This window comes from Rhyacophila brunnea, unplaced genomic scaffold (genome assembly GCF_057557595.1).
Source record: "Rhyacophila brunnea isolate RB1 unplaced genomic scaffold, BYU_Rbru_1.0 scaffold_17, whole genome shotgun sequence".
Classification (NCBI taxonomy): Eukaryota; Metazoa; Arthropoda; class Insecta; order Trichoptera; family Rhyacophilidae; genus Rhyacophila; species Rhyacophila brunnea.
In genome coordinates, this window is record NW_028232827.1 from 10,816,905 (window position 1) to 10,841,883 (window position 24,979).

The 24,979-nt window shown below is 35.8% G+C and overlaps 1 protein-coding gene across 1 annotated transcript in view; it reads left to right on the top strand.

The window, feature by feature from the left end:
* The window catches only part of LOC147073657 (5-hydroxytryptamine receptor-like), a 208,305-nt gene extending 191,681 nt beyond the window's left edge, over positions 1-16,624 (top strand). The window contains exons 3-4 of the mRNA XM_085944167.1: positions 6,170-6,279; positions 15,420-16,624. Of these exons, the coding sequence (XP_085800293.1) occupies positions 6,170-6,279; positions 15,420-16,521 (1,212 nt within the window). The 3' untranslated portion in view covers positions 16,522-16,624. The remainder of the gene's footprint in view (positions 1-6,169; positions 6,280-15,419) is intronic.
* The last annotated feature ends 8,355 nt before the right edge of the window (positions 16,625-24,979 follow it).

Sequence of the window (24,979 nt, forward strand, 5' to 3'; positions counted from 1 at the left end):
CATTAACTCCAATGTATATTTTCCAATTTAATACTACGGAGACGTATTATTTATACGTACACTGTTATAGTGCATAATTATAAATTACTGTGTATTCACAAAAACGGCAAATTTTTTAAATAAAAAATAAGTTAATAGCAAAAGGAATAGCAAAAGTAACTATCAATAATAAATAAATTAACACATAACAATAATAAATAAATATAAAACAGAATTGAATAACTTCTTTATTTTACGTGAAACAAATTTATGACATATTATAAGAACGTTATATTATGACTTCTATTATAATTTACTAGAGATTGATATAAGTGAAATAGAATAAATTTTTGATTGTTTCTCCATATTTTAACAAGTTGATGATAAATTTTCAGTGATAGAAAAGTCCAGTGAGGGTGCAACAAATACCCCCCCCCCCCCCCCGACAAGTGCACTGGCATAATAAACTATGTCTGTAAAAATTATTTCAATAATTCTGATCTCCGTGTGCTTATAAACATAACTTAAAAATATACAGCTGGTTAAAAATATCGAAAAGAACGTTGTTTCAAAATATTTTTCCGCTCTTATTATTACTGTTGAATCTAAAAACAAAGATCGTAACTGAATAAAACATCTACATAAACGAACCATAAAAATTTATGGAAACGCCATTTTACGTTTTCTTTTGTCGAAACAACATTTTGTAAAAATAATCTCCCTGAGTATGTACCTACGTAACTACTTGAGGATTCTTGAAGCTCATTGTAAATGAGGTTTTCAATGAAGTATTGTTTTTACTCTTGACAATAAAATATTACTTCACCCAATTTTCTATGATATAATTTTATGTTATATTTCATATAATATTGTACGCAAACTCTATTGTATGGAGTTAAATTATATTGCTCTGATTTTCTCAATATTCACGGAGTTTCTTGTTATCAAGATTCACGATTTGAGATAGGTACATTCAGGTTAATAAATTTGTCGTATAAACTTATTGGACTTTATAAATAATTAGGGAAACTAGTTTGACATATTATTTAAGGAACTGAATACGTGCAATTCAACTTGTCATTTATTTTAAGATTTAATTGCAATTATATTCGAAACCATTGTACTTATAGTTCCACATAAATATTCCACTGTCAGCTACGAATTTGTCAAGTCAAATTTGTCTTCTCTATCTCTTTCAAAATAAATCAAAAAGCTCCAAGCTCAAGTCACAAACGCCAGACTACGGTACCCTATAATAGGTATAAAAAGCAAGCTCGCCCTTAGAAGCAAACTTCTTCTCTATACTGCAATCACCCGTCCCATTATGACATATACTGCCCCCGTCTGGGGCTATGATAATCTTACAAAACACTTTAAAACGTTACAGACTATACAAAACAAATCTCTTAGAACAATCACAGATGCCCCATGGTTTACACGCAATACCACTCTTCATAGAGACTTGAACGTAGAAACCATTATTTACGACCTCTTCAAGACAGCAGACTTCCCAAACCAGTCAATCAAAGATCTAAACTAAACAATTACGATCCAGCTATCCCCACCGGATTTCCGAGACCACGAGCAATACTGCTCTTAAAGTTTTCTTAGTTTATATTTTTTCCCTACAGTAGAAGACAAAAAAGAGGCTATTTATTAGCCTCTCCATCTACATAGATATAACAAATTAAATATTCCGCAGTGCTGACTCAGTCAATTTGAAGGAGAAACCACTGTATATCCCCTATTTTTCCCACCTCTTTTTTTTAATTTTTTTCCCCTTCAGACCCACTACGAAGAGCCATGCGCTCTTCGGTATAGGTATACAAACGCGAGGACAAGGATAAAATGCCGTTTGGCCTTGGTGCCTCATATTATACCTATATATATAATTGAATTGATATCTCTTATTTTATCTATCTATAACAGCTATAGATATTAATTATAAAAAAGTTGTATGTTCTTTTTTTTTCTTCTTCTTCGATGGCGCTACAGCTCAAGTTGAGCCCTGGCCTCCTCCACCGCCGTCCTCCAGCCGGAACGGTCCTCCGCACGTTTTTTCCAGTTCATGATTTTTAGCAGCTGGTTGGCATCTTTTGTAATGTTGTCACCCTATCGTGTGCGTGGCTTTCCCACTGGCCTTTTCCCCCCTGGATTTCCTTCGAGGATCTTCTTCGGTATCCGTGACTCAGGCATACGCTGGACATGGCCTGCCCAGTTCATCCTCTGGAGTTTTATGAAGGTGGAGAGTTTTGAACCTTGGTATAAGCGGTATAGTTCCGTGTTGTACCTAATTCTCCACTCCCCACCATCATTCATGGGTCCGTATATCCGCCTCAGGATCTTTCTCTCAAAGCAATCCACCATTTTCAGCTGCTTTCACATTTGGTGTCCATGACTCGCATCCGTATGCAACGGCTGTGCGTGTGACGGTTTTATAGAGCCGGATCTTAGTTTTTCTATGGACATTTCTGGATTTGAATATGGGCAGCAATGAGAAGTAGGTACGATTTATTTGCAGCGGTCTTGTCTTTTAACTTGTTCTATTATAACCCAAAAACCGATTGATCATCATGAATGAAAATTGGACAGCTTATAGACTTTATCTCTATATTTATCTATATTTATCTCCAATATAAATATCTTGCAACAATATATGAGGTAGGTGAGGATTGAGGAGCAATAGCAAATTGAACAATTAATAATTTGTATTAATACATTTCTTTATTCTATATATCAGTTTTCTTTTTTCTTCCGTATTTTACGCTGACGAAATCGTCAGCAGTCAGTCGATAGTTCTGTTTATAATTTTACATTATTCAAAAATGTTTCATAATTTCTAAACAAAAAAAATATCTCAATAAGAATTAATTCAAAAACAAACGGCTGTAGGTATCATTTAAAACTCTTAGTAAACGTATTACTTTTAATATGGTTCAATTTTTCTCGTAGTATTTTATAAGATATATATGTATATTTAAAATAAAAATACAAGTAGAGGGAACAATTTAATTAGCTACATCTGTTGCCAGTCACGCAACATGTTACAGCGAGTGAGTATTTCAAATCTTTTTTCTTCCAACATCCTTATACCGACTTACACTTTGAGATACACTGTTATTCACGATCGATAACAATTATTTAATTTTGATTATTTAATATTTGAGATCTTTGCTTTCCAGTAAAAAATAGATCAGTGACATTGCAAAGATTAGTTGGTAGATCGCTGTGCAGGGGGCGCAACATGTAGGCTCTTACCGTGCCCCCCATATTATATAGAGAATAATATATTATTATATAAATAAGAAAACTATAAATTTTTGCAGTATCTCTCCGGCGTACATTATAGAATAAGAAATATAAAGACGAGCTACATATGGACACCACGCGGCCAAGAAGAATCCTTATCCCTTCTTGCATTTTCCCAGGCTATAATTCATAATGAAAACGTATGGTCAAAGTCAATCATGAAATACCTATTATATCCTTTATACAATCGAGGTATTAGTCTAAACACCGATTAGAGAGCAAGCATCCTGGACGATCTGGCGCAATTACTTTGACTGATCATCTTTAAATCACTCGTGGCGTAGTTCTACCATCTCAGTTTTGGGCGTCTAGTTCTTCTTTTGCCCTCAGGGTATGCAGCATAGCCCGCTTTTCAGGTAACTCCCTCGACATTCTACGCACGTGGCCGGTCCTGCGCAGTCTTTGCATTTTCATATTTTCGCTTTAAATGCCATTTTCTTTAATAACCACGAAGACTTTTTCATAACTCTCCCTTCAAAGATATCCATTTATTGTGTTTGCGCCAAGGGACTTAAGATAAACAAATTCTACCACAGTTTCAGAAGCATCGCTTCCAATAATAAGACTGTTATTATCATATTATGTTGATGCCCTGTAGATAAATGGCATTTAGGTATTTTATTTTGGTTTTGTTTATTCGAATTCTTATGTAAGCAGCAGATAGAACGGAAATAAATACCTCTTTGAGGGTCTAGGGACTGGGCAATGATTTCAATATCATTGACATATTGATTTATTGCATATTTTATATTACGGAGAAAGCAAATCTTGTTATTCAATTCTTTTAAGGTGTGTTATTGAATTACGTGTATTTGTAATTCAGTCCCCATTACGTTATAATGCAATGGATGCAGCACAGGCAAAAGTAAACGACAGTTATATTGACTAAGCAGTTAAAGTTGTTGGTTCATTGTTGACGTTGAAATTTTAATGCGTTCGCATTTTAATAAGACAGTCTCAATCATATAGAAGATTAAACCGCAGCAAGAAGTATTTTTTACAACGTTTTTATTAGCTCGTATTCTTGTTTTTCCGGTGGTTGTTTGTCCAGTACAAATCTTGCAATCGATTTATAACTAACTTCCCGACTAGCTAGACATTTGAAACTTTTAGAATATATCGGAACACGATGCCAATGCATTATTTTAATACTTTTAGCCATCTTTATGTAGAATTGAATTCATTTTCAGTTTATTCTGTTTTGTATGAAAAGTTATTTCGGAAGAAATCCGTAAAAAGTAAAACACTATTATTGGTTGCTAGGGGTCTGGGGTCCTAGCAACTAAATTATTAATATATACGTGCGTTACTATGGAAATCAATATGAAATGTCAAAATGACATTTGAATATTCTATAATTATTCTGTATTTCTATCAAGTACAATTTTTTTTTTGATCGTTTAAGCTAGTCGAATCAAGTCAAGTTTATAATATGATTCAACAGAAAATTTAAAAACGTTGAATATAAAAAGTTCTTTTTATCTTGTAATTATTTCTTTAATTCTTTTGACTGAGTGGGCTCCAATGTGTTTTTCATACGATTGCCATGTTATAAAAATAACTGCTATTCTTTTAGAATTTTTCAAAGCAGGTTTTTGTCATTTCTCTTGCGTTCTCGAGAAGTTCTGTTTTTTATTATATGCCATTTGTGAAATATATCTGAAACAAGATTCAAATCGCATTGTTCTTCGCATTTCATATTATTATATTGTGCTTTTCCGTCATTCACGAGGCAATTTTTATATTTTTGCATAGAATTTGTAGAATATAATAAAATTTATTGGCGTAACCGGTAGATAGACATCATCGGGTCCTTTAGATCTGAAACTAAACACAAATCATGCATATTATGCAATTTCAATACCCACATTTGTAGTTACTGATAATATTGTGGACAAACCCTTTAATTGTATTACCTCATTCAGTAGATAAAACTTCTGAAATCTAAATCTAAATGATACTAGCACTACTCACATACGAAGTTGTCATTAAGCAATTTATCCGCCTTTGATTATATCATCTATCTACCTTAATCCTTACAGCGTGAACGCCACAGCTTTTGTGTCCTGATTAATGTGCCCCTGTTTTCCCAGCACCACCCGCCATGGATGTACAGCCGGGGCCGTTAGATATAATTAGTATGTTATTTAAATTTAGTAATTGAAAAGTAATTAAATACTCCGCAGTGAATCGGTTTTGAACATAAAGCCGATCCCCTCATGATTAACGAAATGCGATAGCAAGTCAGTTATAACGCATCTATAATAATTAAATCGCAAGAATCTTAGACGGATCGATATCTAGACTACTCACCCGGAGGAAGAAAGATCCAAGTTCGAGTCCTATTCGGTTCAACTTGCGGTGCACATAGATTGCGAAAAAACACTTCTTACCACTAGGTATATAGATGGATCGGGGAATTTCAATTGCCACGAAAATGATGCTAGTGCATACATTAGTATTCTTCATATTTTTTTACATTGTCGAATCATGGATCCTAAAGGCAAAGGAGCGGAAGGCAATTGATGCCTTCGAATTGTGATGTCGGCGCCGAGAGTTTCGTATTTCTATTGTTTGATTTAATTATGCTTTATGTGTTTTATATATTATACTCATCATGCTGTACACTTCTTTGAATGGTCTATTGGCTTATCTCAATAATAAATTAATAAAAAAAATTAAACCAAACATTGAACGGAAACTATTAAGGGTCAGTTGTTGAGCTGAAATATTTTTCCATCTCTCTGAGATAATATATAAGTACACCGTTTAATATTATGAATTAGACTAAAATATGCGAAATTTCTTGGCTTGACTAAAGATAGACATCATGTTTTATTAAGTTATTACAAAAATTGAAAATGCTCCCTTTTGATTTCAGATAAGCAAAGGATGGATATTGGGACCTGAGCTCTGTGACATGTGGACATCGAGTGACGTCTTATGCTGCACTGCATCAATACTACATCTGGTTGCTATAGCAACTGACAGGTAAAAAAAATATTATTTTACCTTAAATCAACTTTCCAATTAATCTAATCCATGTGAAATTTAAAACTAGGTGGCAATTTCAAGTTTTAAAAAGGACAGATATATTTGAATTATTGTTTATAAAGACATACAGCATATACCTATGATAACTGATACGGAAACAAACGTGATTTCAATATAGGCAGGCATCTGTGCAGAAAATTTACATTCCAATAATTCTACATTGTAGAACACACTCACATCAGTAGATATATTGTATAATTTATGTAAGTTCAAAGCGCCAATAAAGAACATTCTTTTTTCAAAAATTAAATGACACAATCAGAATAAAAAAAATGTTTCGTTTTCGTGTACGCTTCATTATTCCCGAAATACGTACCTACCTATTCTAATTTCCCTTTGGGGAAAAATAAATTTATTTTAATGGTCATGTCGTTTTCTGTTATGTAGGTATTTGTAAACAATTAAAGCTGTTTGTGTTTTGTCATTTGCCTTAATATAATTTATGTGTTGCCCGCAGGCGAGGATAAAATGTGAAAACGTGTTTTTGATTCATTGTTTTTTAATGAACATTAATTTGTTTATTTAGTAATTAAATAATATTCTCCGATTAAAAAGATTTCTTTATAATCTTCGCAATTAAAAATAGTAGGTACAGCCACTTGACAGAATATCAAATTAACAAAATGGTGGTTTCATATTTAAATCCTAGCCGGAAAAATATTGATTTTTTGGGATGGCTTTGAGATGTCTTTTAAATATTTACCATTATGATAATAATATGCATTATTTCTATTTCTACTTCTTGGGTGGCCAAATAGGTAAGTATAAGATATATATTCCGAAAATAAAGGATCTGTTACCGTATGGCATACCGATTCGTATTTCACACCGTGAAGAGGTGGATTTGAAATCTTACCTACTTTCAATAATTAATAATTAAATAAATTGTGATTTACCTACATTCTTTTTACAAACTCTTTTACAAACATTTTACAAACCCAATACCGGAATCCAGGTATAATTTTCAAAAAATATATGACAACATCTCCGTCGGAAATATCCCGAGTTATTAGAAAACAGTTGAAGCATATAAGCATGAATCGATCCATCATCGTCTCCAACAGTTTGGTCAGCGTTTAGGTTGCAGCAAATGATACTCAAACCGCTGTGAGCAGCATACATTATTATGAAATATAGAGTTAATTTTTTTAAATAACATGAGATTTTGTGTCGAAATAGTTAATCTAAATCAGGGGAAGTCAACCTGGTCCCTACCGCCCACTAGTGGGCCTTCCAGCTTTCATATTGGGCGGTAGGGGTTTTAAAAACATTTTCATTCTGTTTTCATAAAATTTCCCGGGGCAATTTAAATTTCAGAAAATATACTATTTGTATCGCTCTCTAAAAGATGTTTGGCTTATATCCAAATATGTGGAAAATGATATTCAGTTTATTCATGCCTTTACCTACCTCATATCTTGTGGAATCAGGCTTTATAGTATGACCAAAGAAATAAACCGCTTGAATAAATCCGAAAGAGGAGACCTTTGTTTGTTCCTTACAAAAAATTAGCCAGATATCCAGTATTTAATTTTACAGCATCAGCCTCAGGGACCTTATTAATAATTTAATTAATTAAATGTAATTTCATCAGACGTCATGCTTCTAAGTATGCAAAGTATAAATAAAAAGATAGATTTAACTACAGTAAGTTGTTTTATAAAGATTTATTCTGCCAAACTTAGCGAAAGTCTGTCGTCATAAAGTATTTGGTAAGTAATTATTATTATTATGCTTAAACTTGCTGTAACTCTGCTTTATAAATTTTATAAAGTAAAGTTACTTCCCTACTTTATAAATCACCATTACTGAGGAACCGGTGGGCGGTTAGAAAATTCGGTACTGTTCGGTTATACGGAATACAGCGGAAAACGCATTTTGAAAATAGCCGATAAACTGGATTATTTGTTAGTTTGGGTTAGTTTAGGCTATGTTAGGTTCGGTTAGATTAGGTTAGGTTAGGTTAACCTAACAAATAATCCAGTTTATCGGCTATTTTCAAAATGTGTTTTCCGCTGTATTCCGTATAACCGAACAGTACCGAAAATTCTACTACTAACAGAGATACAAAAGTGGGCGGTAGGTATAAAAAGGTAGACTACCCCTGATCTAAATGTTGACATGTTAGGTATGCGAGATATTGTTATGCTGAATTCTAATCGGATGCCGCCGAGTAATATATACGAATATACGGGGTTCTGATTTTAGATGAGGAAAAATCACCCCGTACAGTGTAGCGCAGTTGACTGACGCATTTTCCATCGTGAATCGTGATGCAAATTATATTGATTTATTATTTGTGTGGCAGACATGTTCGTCGCCAGAATGCGTCGTTCGCCGCTTTTCAGAAACCGTACCGCCATTTTCACGGACGTGTGATTTTGCAGCAATAAATTTTGCATACCTATCTATTATTATTCAGGGGCAACCAAATAAATTTAGAACCATAATCGTTTTGAATTTAGTTTTTCTCTTCGATTCTGATACCAAATATCTATCCACAGTCCTATTTATGTGGCTTTATTTATACATGTATTTTTATCTTCCTTATAAAAACGCAATTATTAATTAATCTAGTAAGTACTTAATTAAAAAAATTATGTGTGTAGGTAAAATACGCATGGTGGTAGTGAAAATTACGAATCCTATCACGTCATTGTTTAATTAGTTCTGTACTTGATTTAAGTATAGTATAGGTAATGTCATAGCTGACTGATGCTATATTTCTAAAACCATCTGCTAAAGTAACACGTCTTGTCGATGGTATAACAAAAATAAATGGAATAATGTAACAATCATAGTAGGTATGGTAAATAATTGAAAATTAAATTCAATCAGGAAGTATCCATTCGCTTACAAATTATCGGTTTATTAGAAGTAAAATATGAAAGTCATCAATAAAAGAATTGTTATAAATATCCAGAAAATACTGCGTCAATCGTAGTCCACCTCGTTTGAACCATAGCAAACAACTGGAAGGTAATTGGTTAACAGTACGTGATGCAGATCCTAGATCAACTTTACTGATACTGCAAGGTCGATATAAAAACCACAATGTTCCATTCTCGCCGTACCTACCAAGCCCCTCGATTTCGATTTTCATTTCCCTTTAATTTCCGCTAAATGAACGCAAGTGGCTAAAGTAGTTTCACTTTAAATATATAAGAATACGAAACCATTACAGGTATTATTTAATTTTTCATTTTGTGGCAGTCGATGGCAGCAGATAATTATGGGAGTTTTGATCTTTGCGGCTAGTTGCATCCGGCGAACACACGCTAGGTAGTGTCTGCGAAAACCCCATACAAACAGTATTAGTAAACCTCCCCCCCACCCCATAATATTTTTTTGTGTGTCGTCAAATCGTGTACAATTCTTTTCGGAGATAATTTGTCGCTAGATTTCAAAATCAGCCAAGTCCACCTTTAGGTATTTTTGACTTTTTTTGTGAATTGTTGAAGAACTACTGCTTTCTAACATTTCTGCATTATCTATAATATGTGGAACTTATTAATTTTAAATATTCTATAATCGATATAATATAAACTTTCACCCTTGTGACTATGTACTTGAGAAAACAAAAAGCTGTTTTTCTACTATTCATCCATTATGGACTTGGCTGATTTTGTAATCTAACAACACATATATCATTTACTCTCCTCTACAACAGGTCACTGTCATACATTGACGTCTTGAAATACAAAATAATTATCCTTACTTGAGCGCTACTGAACAATGTGTAGTGCAAAATCAGTATTTTTCATTGAAATTTTCCGCATGCACAACCGATTGTACAACATTGTTATGCGAATATCCATTCAAGACACAATACCTACGTACAATCGTCATTGTATTCTCTGCATTGCATTATTGAACACATCGCAGACGCCTAAGTATTATAGTATATGTATGTAACTACATCTATAGATAATAAATTGAATTTGTTTATGATATTGAAATATTTAGATTTGAGTTTTGCATTTCATTGACTCCTAAGCACTTTTTTTTAAATTACCTGCTCTAGCATCATTATTGATGAAATTTTTACAGCTTATAGTCGGTAGAAATTTAACAGAGTTTCACCTCGATATCTCAAAAGCCCCCAAACTCTCAAGACAAAACTTAATAATAATAACAATAACGCAATTGCAACAATTTATCAAGACGACGTTATTAAGACCAGGGATGGCGAACCTATGGCATGCAAAATGATTTTGTATGGCACGCAAATGTTTCATTTTGAAGAGAAAAGAAATTACTCTTTTATATAAGTATATTTAATTTTTTTTTTAAGTTTTACAAATAAATATATGAGTTCTTACTTTAGTTAAACATAATGACGACATAACCATGCGTATTATCTTAGGTTTTTCATATTATGTTTACATATCGATGCGCAAGCGGAAACGACGAAATTCATCCATAAATAATATGACAAATCGCATTGTATAAAAAATTGCAGGAAAATCTTTTTCAAGAATAATCAATTACGTTTAATGTAAATACTTATACAACTGCATAGGTTCATTCAAAAATATTCAATCAACAAGTCTTATAAAATTTATTATCGGAACAAACGAAAAATAAAATTCATTCATAATAAAATATACCTACTTAAATAAAAATTATATTATAAAAATAGCATTCATTACAATCAATGAGAGGAATGAAATTGTTCATGTTGAGATAGATCATCATAATTTAGTTCCCTGGTTGTTAATTTTAATCTGAGATGTGGTTCCACATCCAAAAGCCTGTTCCTTTTTTACAACGTTTTTATTAGGTCGTATTCTTATTTATCCGGTGTTTGTCTATCCAGTACAAATCTTCGATTTTTAACTAACTTCCTGACTAGCTAGACATTTGAAACTTTTAGATTATATCAGAACACGATGCCAATGCATTTTTTTAATACTTTTAGCCATCTTTAAGTAGAATTGAATTCATTTTCAGTTAATTCTGTTTTGCATGAAAAGTTATTTCGGAAGAAATCCGTAATCCAATCCACTATTATTGGTTGCTAGGGATCTGGGGTCCTAGCAACTAAATTATTAATGTATACGTGAGTTACTATGGAAATCAATATGAAGTGTCAAAATGATATTTCAGTATTATTTCTATCAAGTACAAAATTTTTTTGATCGTTTAAGCTAGTCAAGTCAAGTTTATATGATTCAACAGAAAATTTAAAAACGTTGTATATAAAAAGTTCTTTTTATCTTGTAATTATTGGCTTAATGTCTACAAATGCTGAAAAAGCAACTTTACACAGATATGAAGTTGGAAAAGGCAAAATGTGTTTCAGGACTTTCTCTTTTAAGCTGGATAGACATATTGCATTTGCAACCAGAATAATGTTAAAGTACACTCCTTATATTTATTTTTCAAGAAACTGTCTGAAGTTAATTCCAAAAATTGCTCTTCTTCCGCATGCGATAAACCTTTTATCATGGATGTTGTATTGTTAATGACTGTTGCACCAGGCGCAGCCAAAGCCCGGTGCAGCGCGTACCTCCACTAAACTCGTCCCGTACTCCAGGGGGTACGCGTACCATAGTTTGAGAAACACTGGTATAAAGGATGTGAAATTAAGAAAGAAAAGAGACTACTCCAAGTTTTGTTGAAAGGAGATTTTTTGCCTGCGGATTTGCCTAAACATCGTTCAATTATGCATATCGAAACTGCATTGTGTCTGTGTAAAATAACCATTAAGAAAAACGAAAGATAACGGCATTTCTAGTCACTGGGTTATTTCTACTCTTATGAAACTTTGTCCTTAGATTATTCAGTCATGATATTCGCCTTCTACACGAACCTTTTTTTCTTGTCACATATTATACACTCAGGTTAATCTGCCAAGCGGATAAGTTGAAAGGGCCGATGAATCGATTACATCTTTTATGTAAAGTGTAGTCATCGCGGAGGGCGCGTTGCGTTGGCGTCATCTCCGCTAAAAGTAACTGGCCGCTTTTCAGGCATATGATTTTCCCGCCATAAATTTGCGCGACGCGCTATCTATTGGCGCGAATTCGCTTTGCGCGGGAAAAGCGCATAAATCAACCATTTATTATTACGGTGCCGTGAAATGAGGCGGCACTCTTATCGCCACCATTTTATTGAGCACATAAATGCTCCGCTATTTGCGACTTTAAAATCACAAATAACGTTTGTAACGAGATTTCTCCGAGCAGATTCATTCGCATTCACAGAGCAATATAATCCTAACAGTAAAATGCTGATTTAGTTTAAGTTTAACCCATAACACTGGGTCGAACCTAATAAAAACAATTCAAATTTCACTACGGTAAACCAAGTATTCAATAAGCGCTCGAATACTTTACGAACCCGAGCGCTCGATAATTTTAACATAATTGTGTCGCTACATTTCGAAATCAGCCAAGTTTACTTTTTGTGAATTGCTTTTCTGCATTATCAAAATGTGGAATTTATTGATTTTAAATATTCTATACTCGAAATAATATAAACTTTCACCTTTGTGACTGTATTTGAGAAAACAAAAAACTGTTTTTCTAATATTCATCTATTATGGACTTGGCTGATTTTGAAATCTACCGACACAATTATCTAAATTGTATCTATAAAAATATTGTCACATAATTATTAAGACCTCGTCTTTGAGATGGAATTGAGTGACTGTGCCACTTTGTTGTGGAGCGTCGCACTCTCGGATGGCATCCGGAGTGCCTCTTTCTAATTGGATCCATCGCCAAGAACTGACATGTCAGCTCACGAAGCCGAGTGTTTGTACACATAGAAGCACAGGAAGACTACAGGCGTTGCTTGCTAGCTCAAACAACGAGAGCACTCACACAGAGACAATAAAAGATGCGAGCTCAAGTCCCACTCGGTCCAAATATTTTCCAGGTGTTTCCAGTTTTTTATGAGGTGTTTCAAAATTAAGACCTCATCTCGACCAAGTCCGATATTATGTAAATATGAAGTTTGCTCGACAAAATTTAATCAAAAAAACATTTTAAATCGTATCAAAACCTCGGTTCGACTAGTATGCTGTCCATCTATCGACAAATATTAAAAACTCGTAGGTCTCGTGGTTTCAAACATGGAATTAAAACCTCGTATTTCACAACCAGTGTTAGCAGATTCATCGATTAGAGAGGTGTTTAAAATGTTGTTCCCCTCAACATTCTTCTCAAACAGACTTACGAGGTTTTAATAGTAAGGTGACGACTGTGTATTCGATTTTTTGTTATATGACATATCTTGCCCAGATGGTCAAATTAATATTTCCACGAGGCGAAGCGATAATTTTGGGGATTTTATGAACCGGAACAACAAACATCAAAATAGAAGACTGTCCGCCCGAAAAACATACTCATCTTGCATCTGTCAATACTGTTGCTTTATAATAATTTCAATCCAACCCAGACGATATTTTTTTATCAAACACCAAAATTTAGATCTCGTCAACTATTACGTCTACGTTCGTCTGGTGCTATGCCACTCGGATAGACAGATTTCGTATAATCATGCCAGTGACGTCCCTAGACAAAATGCCGCCCCTAAGCAGCACCAAAATGCCTCCCCATACAGTATTTTTTATCATCCTTTCATGACTCCAATATCTTAGAAATGTATTGTATGGATACAATACTAACAAAATTTATATACCACTAAATCTTGAAAATTACTAAATCACACAATATTGCGAGTCCATGATTTTAGATACATTTAAAAATACACCTGACAACTTTCAAAACTCGTGAATGAAATACCTATAATTCACAAATCTGTACGTGTCATTGCTGGTCATCAAGGGCCTAACGTACAAGGACAATGGAAGTAAACTAGATATCGCGAACCCGACATTAAAATACAGCCCTGTTGAACCTTTTATGTTAACTAATAGATTTTGTTTCCAATCAGTGAGTTCATTTTTTTAATGGAAAGATATTTCCATTATTATTAAGTTTCAGGTACCTATTTCTATATATACCTAATGACCCTCCTCAATTTGCCGCCCTTCTAGTAACTGCCGCCCCCAAGCGACGCTCAATCTGCCTACCCCCACGGGACGTCACTGAATCATGCACTAAATAATTTTGCCCTTTTTTAAATTAATACATAGGTACCTACCTGTATTTTTTTATATATTCTGTAGTAGTTGACAGTGTCCTTTTGAAACGGGCGAAACCGATCCTAATTATTAATAAACTAAATGGAATTAGTACTAGGTGCATATTGTGTTTTATTTTAATTAATACATACATTGTATTTCAATTATTGACAGTTAACTCCATAAAATATTCTTATTGCTCAATAATGAGAGAGAGAATCCCTGCCGATGTTTCATCTTTACCTCTGACGACGGCCATAGAGTTAATCTAGACTAGCTTATTTCTGGCTCTACATAATACAATATGTATATATCTATATACCTACCAGTGGCGAAGGGTGGAAGTAAGCTGTTAAGATTGGACATAAATAGTGCACACTAAACTTTGTCATTTTCATTGAACAAAGAACACAATTATTTGCAGAGAGTGCTGGTTAGTTTTTTAACCCCTGCCTAAACCAAAACATAATAGTTGAGGTATACTATGGTCGATCCGACAAAAATAGTGCACACTTGCAGTCATACTTATTTGTTTTCGTTGAATTAAGAATACCTATTACAGATGGTGTTGGATAGTTTTTTTTGCCTACCCAAACCATAATCAATAAAAAATATTCTTCTATCTATAAAATATTTTTTGGCGATTATCTATTAGGTATGGCTTGGATTAGGCAGGATTTAATTTAATTTAAAATCTAACAAATACTATCGACACATTGTAGTCTTAGCTCAATTAAAACAAATACAAAGTTTAGTGTGAAAAATTTATGTTGGATCTTAACAGCCTACCTCCACCCTTTGCTACTGATACCTACTAATTGTTAACCATGATTATTTTTCATAAATGGATCCGTTTATTAAATATACGTACATATTGATGAAAAAGACAAACAATTAATAATATTGTCATTTTACTTTATGTCATGATTGGTCCTTACATTCTTATAGAATATATAATAATATGCAATATTTTTTATTCCAGGTATTGGGCAGTGACCAATGTCGACTACATTACCACAAGAAACGAACGGAGGATATTCACCATGATAGTCTTGGTTTGGAGCGTGGCTTTAATAGTTTCTCTCGCTCCTCAATTCGGATGGAAGGATCCAGATTATTTGGAGAGGATAACTATTCAGCAGCGCTGCCTGGTCAGCCAAGACGTATCCTATCAAATATTCGCCACCTGTTCAACGTTCTATGTCCCGCTCCTGGTGATTCTCGTCCTGTATTGGAAAATATTTCAAGCGGCGAGAAAGCGGATACACAGGCGACGGGAGCATCCGAGCGATGCCAAGAAAGCCACAGACAAATCTGACGAAAACACACCAGGAAGTTACAACAAACACTCTACGGTCAAAAAGAAATTTATGAATCTCAAAAAGTACGGAAAGAAAAGCAGGTCAGCCAGAACGACTGAGACTTTAGCAGCGTCCTTGCTGCTCACCGAAGGACAGTCGACGACGACAGTGGACACCGTCGACGACCTCAACGAGCCTCAATCGAAAGTGGAACATAAAACAACGGCGTTCACAATTTCAGAAAAGGTATCCACGGCAAATTTGCCCAGTAATGCAACGCAAAATGTAATTAATATAGAAGGATCGACTAACGTGTCGCCTGAGAAATCTTCCACTGCAACGACAACCAATAACGGTTCGACCAGTCACCAAAGCCACATGAGTGACATAAGCAGAATAGAAATCATAAGCAAAACTCAAGCAGGAGTCAATTCGGCTGCAGCGGAAAGGTCTGCGATCGTTGACCAGTGCGCCGCGTTGCCAGTTCGAGACAAAAAAGAATCCCTCGAAGCGAAACGCGAACGCAAGGCGGCCAAAACCCTGGCCATCATCACCGGCGCCTTCGTCGTTTGCTGGCTTCCCTTCTTCATCATGGCGCTCGTGATGCCAATTTGCCAAGACTGTGTCATAAACGATTACGTGGCAAGTTTCTTCCTTTGGTTAGGATATTTCAACTCTACCCTCAATCCGGTTATTTACACAATTTTCAGCCCCGACTTCCGACAAGCATTTGCGAGAATATTGTTCGGAAGACATAGAAGAAGGAGACCGAAAAAGTACTAGATAATAAATATTCGCCTAATTCTGTGTAAACTGTTAGCAATTCATAGTATTTTATATTTAATTATAAGAATATTAATATTTCAATTTATTTTATTTGGATCCTAACCTTAAAATTCTTTGATTTATTCGTGATCCTAGATGTTATTGAAGATTTAATTTTATTGTGATAATGATATAATTATTTGTATGTGAGAGATTATAATATTTGCAAAGTTGTGACTAGGAATAAATAAAGAAATGCAAATATTGTAAAACTTGTACTGTTTGTTAATAATTAGTAATCACGTTAATGGTTCCTTTTATTTCTTATTAATTGTATGAAATATTTATCGTAGTAATGTACCTACGAAGTATTTTTAATATAATAATATTATGCTATCCTTGAAGGTTTTAAATAAAAGACATTTAAATTATATATTATTTTTATTCTTATCTTACCTAAAATAATTGAATAATTTTATTGTAAATTATGTATGTTTAAAGTTAGTACTTACCTACTTATTTGTAGTTAGATATTAAAAAATAAAAAAATATTTATCGAATTGTTAAATTTTCTAGATATGTTAAACTATTATCATGAATGTTCTGTAAAAAAAATAGTTTAAGCAGCAAATAACGCCAATTTATAAATAAATTTACATATCTATTGTAAAACTGTGTATCTAAGATAATATTACAATATAAAGAATTAGAACTAGTGACTTTTTTCATATTATTGAAAATAATTTAAAAAAAAAAAATAGATAGGTTTAAGTACTTAATAATAGCTATTGCATTCTGTGTCATAATATGAGACAACGAATAGTTATTAATACCATAAAATATATTGAAATTGAAAAATATGTAAAATTGATTTCATATTTTATTAATTACTTATTACTGTGAAGTTAAAACTCATTTGTAACTATTTTACATTGAAGGTACCTAAATTATTTTTATAATAAATCCTGTTTTGCGTCCTGGATTATTTAGAGTCATTTGTTTAAGTTAAGTAAAATATTTTTTTAAAACAATAGTAATATTATGTAAAAAAAAAATAACAATACGTATTAAATGCCAGTTATTTAAGATACATAGTACATAACCTATTATAATTTCTTCAATAATCCACGTTAAATAAGTATTACAACTTTTATATAAGTATGTTGTTTTATAAGGCTACAGATGCCTAAAGTCTAAAAAGATCGTGACTAGGCGATGCGCGGATTGTGCAAATGACGCGAGCCGAACGAAATATAATTTGTCATAAAAATTCAACATGCGTCCTTTTTATGTTATGTTTATTATTATATTCGTAATAATAATAGTATATTCATTGACATGTTTTCTTTTTTAAATACATACGTAAAGTTTTTTAGTCATCTTTACACGATTTAAGAATATTTTCATCCGACGCCACGACAAAACAAATCGACGTGTGGCCGAAATTTCGTTCCACATACAGTTGAAAATTATTTTCCACTTAGTTACGCTCTAGTAGCATAGTTTGTTTTATTTAATAACAATGTTACGAACAATTATTGTTAGCCCAATTCCCGAGCCCCGAATATAGGGCTTCCAATTTGTTCTGAAACATTATAGGAAACTATTAAAACGTATGACATACCTAATTGTTTTTGCATTACTGAAATGGACATTGTCATATAAATGAATGCAGTATTATTGATTAATATTTAGTTTGATTTCCACCATATAATTAAATCGTATAAATCCATTCGTCGGATACTTGCATATTATTATATCAGCTCTCTACAGAAAACTGTTTCTTTTTTATATAATATAAATGAGTAGAGTTTTATAACATAAATATAATAAAATATATAAGTAAATAGATTGTTGGTGTCCATAGATATAAATTAGATTATTATAATGTACGCTTATGGACATATCATGGTCCAGTGTAAATAATTTTTGTAATAATTTATGATTACATTAACTTTATTAGATAATATTAAAAATCTTATAATGCTTCTGGGTAATCCAACAAAATATAAAATATATCTGATATCTACACAATATAATTATTATCTCCCTTGTAATTTAATAACATAAAAATACCTAAATGTTACTGTATGAAACTGTAGAATATCTAGTACGTTTAAATTCTGAGAAATCTAGGTAAAATTTGTTTTTTTATTTAAATTAAAGTATTATGAAATATTATATCTTATCAAAAGTGTTTGAAATATAAATATTACTGAGTGTTATCAATATTGCGTATAATATATTAGATATTACATTGAAATAAGTACATGGAGAAAATATTATATTGATGAACAAGTGCTTGTAAATAAATATGAAATATTATAAATAAATGCAAATAAAATTAATGTAGCAGTCTTTTTATTGATGTATGTAATATGTTAGTTTTCAATTTAATTTAAGCAAGCAATGTACAAAGTACCTTCGCACTATAGTGGGGAGATGATTGGTTTCTCCCAGAGAACACGAAATGGATAGGAACTGGCTTACTCTACCGCAGTGATTCCCAACATGGGCGTACGCCCCACCGGCGGGCAAAAAGGTTATCTTGAAAATCATTTGAAGACGAAGCATACCTAACACAAGGGGGGCACTAATTTTCTTCCGAGCTGTACACGTAACGTAATATACATATTTACTTACGAAAGTTAAATTAAATAATTACAAGATAAAAAGAATTTTTTTATATACAACGTTTTTAAATTTTCTGTTGAATCATATAAACTTGACTTGACTAGCTTAAACGATCAAAAAAATTTGTACTTGATAGAAATACTGAATAATGAAATGTCATTTCATATTGATTTCCATAGTAACGCAAGTATATATTATTTATAATAATTTAGTTGCTAGGACCCCTAGCAACCAATAATGGTATCGAAATAACTTTTCATACAAAACATAATTAACTAAAAATGAATTCAATTCTACTTAAAGATGGCTAAAAATGCATTGGCATCGTGTTCTGATATATTCTAAAAGTTTCAAATGTCTAGCTAGTCGGGAAGTTAGTTAAAAATCGATTGCAATATTTGTACCGGACAAATAAGAATTAGACCTAAGAAAAACGTTGTAAAAATAGTAGGTATTGTCTATGTGCAATTTTTATTTGAAGCAATTCCTTTTTTTTTAGAATTAGGTAGTTAGGTAACTATAAAAATTTGTAAGGGGGATATGGAGATTTTCGAAGCGTTGAAGTGGGGCTTGGCAGTAATAGGGTTGGGAAACACTGCTTCACCAGGTGTGGTAGCGGTTTTGAAGCAGGGTTCACTTTTATTATATTAGGCCATTAACCCAAAGGACACAAAACTAAGACGGTCCGGGAAATGGACATCGATTTGGTCCTGGTGCAGGAGCCTTACTCCTACGGCACCAACCTGGGATTCAGTGGGGATCGGGCAATGAACCACGGCCTGGGGTCCATGGCCTGCATATTCATTGCGAATCCTACCCTAGTGGTGCTACACCTTGCCCACAATCCGGCGCCCCTCGAGGAACTCGTGGCAACTCACGACCTGACGGTGCTGAATAACTCTAATGGTCCAGCCACATTCTCCACCAACAATAGGGAATCTCACATTGATGTCACTTTGATATCCACTGGTTCTGCCGGACGCGTCGTGAACTGGACTGTCCATTTGGAAGAGTCAGCAAGCGACCACCGTCTGATCACGTTCGCCTACAGGACCGAGAGGGGCCACGCGTCTCTCGCTCCACTTGTGAGCGAGTCACTGCCGAGGCGTTTCAGGACCAAGGGAACCAACTGAGTACGTTTTGACCGCGAGTTTGCTGAGGGTCTGGACAAGATGGCCTCGCGCCCTCCGCCAAATGACATGCACGCTGCGGCTGAGGACCTCACGAATCTCATGATTGAAAAAGCGAAAGGCACTATCGGAAGGACGACCCCGAGACCGCCGGACCTCGCACCCTGGTGGAAGCCGAGACTGACAAGACTGAGAGACGCGATGAGGAGGGCCAGAAGGGCCTTACAAGCAGCGCGAAGATCGCTGGAGGGGCCGCCGCACGCAGACCATCCGCTTGCGGTCACCTACAGGACCACTAGACTCAAGTTCAAAAAGGCAATCAGTAAGGCTAAGAAGGTGCACTGGAGGGAGTTCGTCACTGAAATGGGTGGCAATGATCCGTGGGGCAGCCCCTTCCGCGTGATGAAGCTGGGCTCACGGCCCGGAAAAGTCATGTCGGCGGTACGGCGCCCCGACGGATCGTTCACCAATAGCTCTGAAGAGTCCGCCACAGTCCTGTTGGATGCTCTTATCCCGCAGGACAACGAGTCGCTCGACATTGACAACGACCGATTTCAGGCTGCTCCCCTTAAACACTCCGCGATCCGCAACCACTACCATGTCCGAACTAGGGATCCTGTTTGCCAGGCTCCCGGCCGGCAAAGCCCCGGGGCTTGACTGCATAGTTAACGCGCTAGCGAGAAGAGCGTGGTCTCTTGCCTCACACGAGATCACGCAACTCTACAAAGAATGCATGAGTAGTGGCATATTCCCTGACTGCTGGAAGAAAGGCCACCTCACGGTGATCCCCAAAGCCGGCAGTCGCCCTCCTTGTGACCCGAAAGCGTATAGACCGAATACGCTCCTTCCGCTCTTCGGGAAGATATTGGAAAGATTGATAAACAGCAGGATTGAGTCCCACCTGTCGGAAAACTGTCCAATCTCACAAAGACAATTTGGGTTTAGACCCGGAAAGTCCACCGAGGATGCGATTCGCTTTGTGATCGATTCTGTGGAGAGCTCTGGCAAGGACCTCGTTGCCGGGATTTTTATCGACATCGCGGGCACGTTTGATAATGCGTGGTGGCCCTTGGTTCTGGCAAAGCTTTGGCTGAGACAGATCCACAGGGACCTCTTTGCCTTGGTTCAAAGCTACTTCAGCAATAGGGAGATAACCTACGACTCCGGCCCCAGCCTGATTCACAGGAGGACCACCATGGGGTGTCCCCAGGGCTCCGTCTTGGGACCCCTTCTGTGGAACATACTGTTTGACGACGTTCTGTCCCTGCCACTGCCTCCTGGCTGCACGCTCGTTACGTACGCCGACGACTTGCTCCTGCTTGTTGGGGCGACGAGCCGACCGGCACTTGAGCGTACGCCTTGGGCAGAATCCTTAATTGGGGGTTGCTGAACATGCTTACCTTTGCCCCGACCAAGACGGAAGCTGTCCTCCTCAGGGGTAGTTCTCGGGTCAACATAACTCGACGGCCGCCTACGGTTCGTTTTGGCCAGACCTTCTTTCTTGATGACAAGCTGTCTTTCGTTCACCACGCCAAGACGGCCGTCTCTAAGGCCAATTCGGCCTATCAGAGAATGGCCCGAATGGCGGGCAGCAATTGGGGACTTAAGCCTAGAGCCCTTAAGGTTACATACGGCGCAATTTTCATGGGAATTGCCGGTTACGCCTACAGCATTTGGCATTCCCGAGTAAACTCCTTAACTCTCGTGAGACGCGCACTACTAAGCGGGCAGCGACTTGCGCTGATCTCGCTTACCAAAGCCTACCGCACAACTTCTACTGACGCGCTTGCCGTACTCGCGGGGGTGCTACCCCTCGATCTGCACGTCCAAGTCAGAGGATCGATCACCCTCCTCTTGAGGGGGATCAGCACAATACTCGCCGGTGTCCATCTGACACCACCGTAGAGATCCGAGGACGTTCCTTACAGGAAGACTGTAAGTGACATTGTGTACAAGACCGCATTTGCGGCATGGCAGGCGAGGTGGACCGCCTCCCCCAAGGGGCGGCACACTTACCGTTTTTTTCCAGACGTATTCTGCAGGCACCAAACTAGAAGACTCCAACCTTCGCACTGGATTAGCCAGTTCCTCACCGGCCATGGCAACTTCGCCGCCAGACTCCACGAGTTTGGCTTGATAGTAAATGGGCCGGGTTGTACCTGCGGGCATGACCACCAAAATGTTGAACACATCCTTTGGGATTGCCCGCTTATGGAACTCGAACGAGCAGAGCTGTTTGCCAGGGTCCGTCCTCACACGGTCCCAATTGGTCATGGAGATCTGGTAGCAACCGAAGCCAACTTTGCGACATTTGAGAACTTTGCAGTGTCGTATGGGGAGCGGGATAGTCCCGACTCTTCTGTAGACTCATCCATTTCAATTCGTGAAACTCAGTATGCGGGTACACAAAGCGTCAGCGGACAGCAGAGCCAATTCAAAAACAGACATTTTCTTTCTTAACTTTCTTCTTTAAGCGTTACGGTGCATGGTTGCAGCATCAGTCCCGTGCGGCTCCGTTTGGGGCCGAATGAGCACTTAAAATCACTTCTTTCAGACACGTTTAAAGCGTCATAGAAAGCGGCCGCGCATATCCACGGTTGTGCATATATGACGGGTGGTGGTGGGCACTTTAACGTATCCTCAAATTATGCTAAGCGCGTGATGTTTGCGAGACAAACTTGTATGCATATTATGAGACAGACCTAACTATTAAAAATAACCTATAGGCAGGTACCTACTTAACGCATGTTTAAGTTTAGCACATATTTGTCCACACTCGAGGTCCGCACACTAGTATACCCCACTCGGAAGGGTAAGCCGATTCCCATTAACGTTGTGTTCCCTGCTTTCTACTAATTTACCATTAGGTACACACGGGCAACACAGGAGACTGCGACTTGAATGTAAATACTTGAGTAATTTCAGCACTCGAAATAGAAAATTTTACGAACTGGAGCGCTCAATAATTTTCCGAAAATATTTACATATCTATCTACTTCTATGCATATTATATAAAATGTATAATATTCTATAAAAAATAAGTGAATTTAATTGATCCTTAATAATTCACAAAACGGAGTTCAATATTTTTTTCCCACTAGACAGAGCGATAATATTGTGAAATGGGAAGGAGGCAAGTAGTAAACTATAGGTACTTACTTATTATTATCCGCAATAATTGTTTATTATACTATATTTATAAGTATTTTAAATTAGAAAAATTTATCTTTTTTGTCGAATTCCTAGCTTTCTATGTGGTGGTGTAGGTTTTTGTTTCAGATATAATAGGTCAGCGCTCAAAATGGAAAAGTTGACGAACATGAGCGGTCGACATTTTTCTGAAGATATTTACATGGTTATCAAATTTTATGTGTATTTTATTAATAGAAGTGTGTTAGATTTTCTATTATATTGCCTATCTAGCTCAGACGGTCAACATATTTTTCCAAGAGACGGAGCAATAATTTTACCGATTTCACGTACCGGAACGGCGCTCCGGTGCGCTCCTGTCCATTTCGAGCCCTGTAATAGGTACATAAACAACGATTTCACATAATATCAAAATAAATTAAAATAATATGTGGACCCATTAATTGGCTGGTAACGAAAAATTGTACCTATAAGTACCTTGGCAATATTGTAAGCGAGTAAGTACTTAACTGTGATTCACAAATGTATTAAAAAACCTACTAGGTAGGTATCAACAGTATATTAATAACATTAGATACAAAACAATAACTTACTCCTTATTAACCAATTTTGTTTCACCATAATAATTATTAACCGATCGAAGTGGTTACTTTATAATTTCAATCAAGGTAGAGTGGCAACAGAAACCTAAATAAAAAAGAGGTGATTTTCTTGATTACGCAACCTCTCAATCAGTGATATCCCGTGGGAGTAGGCAGATTGAGCGTCGCTTGGGGGCGGCAGTTACTCGAATGGCGGCAAATCGAGGAGAATCATTTGGAATATATAGAAATAGCTACCTAAACTTAGTAATAACGAAAATATTATCTTTCCATTAAAAAAATCGACTCACTGGTTTTATCGGGTTCGCGATATCTGGTTTACTTCCGTTGCCCTTCGACGTCCTTAGTGACCAGAAATGACACGTGCAGATTTGCGAATAATTAGTCTAATATTTTGTCAGTAATGTATCCATGCAACACATTTCTTAGATGTTGGACTCAGGAAAGGATGATACAAAATATTATATTAAAAAAATGAGGCGGCTTTTTGGCGCTGCCAAGGGACGGCATTTTATCTATGGACGTCACTGCTCTCAATAATATCCAATACGTTGAAGACCTGGCATGACTGGCCCAGGATATGGAGGTGTACCTATTCCAGATTGGTCACTAACCTTCGATAGAAGATGCCACCAAAAGAGAAGGATAATAATAATTGACAACAGAGCTTTTAAGAATAAATTGCATGAGGTTCGATAAAAATCTCTAAATATACACTATTAGAAATAATGTCAACACAATCCAATAATTTTACTTAATACAAGAGAAAGGGTACCTAGTTTAATACTTAAAAATGGTATTAAACTTGTAATACCTACCTACTCTATAACTATTCATTTTATTATTTCTTGTGTTTAAGTAACCACAAGAAAAATAGGGAAAATATTGGGGAAATATAATTATAATGATGGTGTGTTGTTTATGGTATTAACGGAAACAGCTATTGCCAACTGCAACCGC